Source organism: Oncorhynchus gorbuscha, unplaced genomic scaffold (assembly GCF_021184085.1).
Source record: "Oncorhynchus gorbuscha isolate QuinsamMale2020 ecotype Even-year unplaced genomic scaffold, OgorEven_v1.0 Un_scaffold_2893, whole genome shotgun sequence".
NCBI classification, from domain to species: Eukaryota; Metazoa; Chordata; class Actinopteri; order Salmoniformes; family Salmonidae; genus Oncorhynchus; species Oncorhynchus gorbuscha.
In genome coordinates, this window is record NW_025747284.1 from 60,375 (window position 1) to 62,166 (window position 1,792).

General features: G+C 50.8%; 1 protein-coding gene across 1 annotated transcript; it reads left to right on the forward strand.

Moving 5' to 3' along the window:
• The first annotated feature begins 524 nt into the window (after positions 1-524).
• Positions 525-1,538, forward strand: LOC124027022 (S-antigen protein-like). Its single transcript, XM_046339581.1, has 3 exons — positions 525-569; positions 755-944; positions 1,099-1,538. The coding sequence occupies exons 1-3, from the start codon at positions 525-527 to the stop codon at positions 1,536-1,538; spliced, it is 675 nt and encodes a 224-aa protein (XP_046195537.1).
• The last annotated feature ends 254 nt before the right edge of the window (positions 1,539-1,792 follow it).

Below are 1,792 nucleotides of genomic sequence, written 5' to 3' on the forward strand. Positions count from 1 at the left end.
AGGGAGAGAGGAGAAGAGTGAAGCAGGAATATTTTCTAATCAATGTTTTCAGCTGTGAGATTACACATGTCCAGTTGTAAAATATGACTCGGAACCCTTTCTCAGAGCGATCGTTTTCAACCAGATCCTGTCACCAGGCCTGCTGGACTATCCTGTTAGACCTCTTCTGTTCTCCAAAACATTCGTTTTGCAAATTCCAATGTGCTGGAATACAATGAGTGAAGAGGGTTCTCTATTCTGTGTTTAGAGGTAGCGAGGAAATCATCTGGTCAAGGTAGTGTGGAGCCAGGAAATAATAAGATCAGACTTTGTTGCCTACCAAACTTTAGACAAAAGCTATTGCTTGGCTTTCAATACCCAGGACGTTGGAAGAAAGCACTTGACAAAGCAGCATGCCTTGACTGATACATAATGTATGGCTTCTAGCATCTATCCTTTGAAACACATCACGCCCACAGATAACCACGTTTATGTCTACCCAGGCTGCCAGCTAGGTCGGCCAGACTCCTGGGGTTGTGTAGGGGATGGACCCAGGCTGCCAGCAAGGTCGGCCAGACTCCTGGGGTTGTGTAAGGGATGGAAGAAATATTCACAACTTTGAAGACTTAGTGAAATGTCTAAAGCTATGCGTTTTTGCGTGATATTTGTACACATTTTAAAGTGGTCTTTGTTCACAAATGACAAGCAAGTAAAGAGTTAGAACTGTTCTCATTGGGCATCTGATAGAAACGGCTTGTTGTCTCTATCTAACAAGAAATCAGAAGGACAGCAGGAGGACAGCAGGAAGACAGCAGAAGAACATCTGGAAGACAGCAGGAGGACAGTGGAAGGACAGCAGAAGAACAGCTGGAGGACATCAGGAGGACAGCAGGAGGACAGCAGGAGGACAGTGGAAGGACAGCTGGAGGACAGTGGAAGGACAGCTGGAGGACAGCAGGAGGACAGTGGAAGAACATCTGGAGGGCAGCAGGAGGACAGCAGGAGAACATCTGGAGGACAGCAGGAGGACAGCAGGAGGAAACAGAAGGACAGAAGGACAGAAGGAGGACATAAGGAGGACAGCAGGAGGACAACAGAAGGACAGCTGGAGGACAGCAGGAGGACAGCAGGAGGACAGTGGAAGGACAGCAGGAGGACAACAGAAGGACAGCTGGGGGACAGCAGGAGGACACCAGAAGGACAGCTGGAGGACAGCAGGAGGACAACAGAAGGACAGCAGGAGGACTGTGGAAGAACATCTGGAGGACAACAGGAGGACAGTGGAAGGACAGCAGGAGGACTGTATGAGGACAACAGAAGGACAGCTGGAGGACAGCAGAAAGACAACAGAAGGACAGCTGGAGGACAGTAGGAGGACAACAGAAGGACAGCTGGAGGACAGCAGGAGGACAACAGAAGGACAGCTGGAGGACAGCAGGAGGACAACAGAAGGACAGCTGGAGGACAGCAGGAGGACAACAGAAGGACAGCAGGAGGACAGCAGAAGGACTGCAGGAGGACAGCAGGAGGACAGTAGAAGGACAGCAGGAGGACTGTAGGCGGACAGTAGGAGGACTGTAGGAGGACAGCAGGAGGACTGTAGGAGGAGAGTCGGAGGACAGCAGGAGGACAACAGAAAGACAGAAGGAGTACAGCAGTAGGACTGTAGGAGGACAGCAGGATGACAACAGGAGGACTGTAGGAGGACAACAGAAGGACAGCTGGAGAACAGCAGAAGGACAACAGAAGGAAAGCTGGAGGACAGCAGGAGGACAGTGGAAGGACAGCAGGAGGACAGCAGGAGGACTGTAGG

Coding starts and splice junctions, on each gene's coding strand:
- LOC124027022 (XM_046339581.1), top strand. CDS start 525: ATGGACCCAGGCTGCCAGCAAGGTCGGCCAGACTCCTGGGGTTGT. Junction 570..754: donor GGCCAGACTCCTGGGGTTGT/GTAAGGGATGGA, acceptor CTATCTAACAAG/AAATCAGAAGGACAGCAGGA. Junction 945..1,098: donor TGGAGGACAGCAGGAGGACA/GTGGAAGAACAT, acceptor GGAGGACAGCAG/GAGGACAGCAGGAGGACAGT.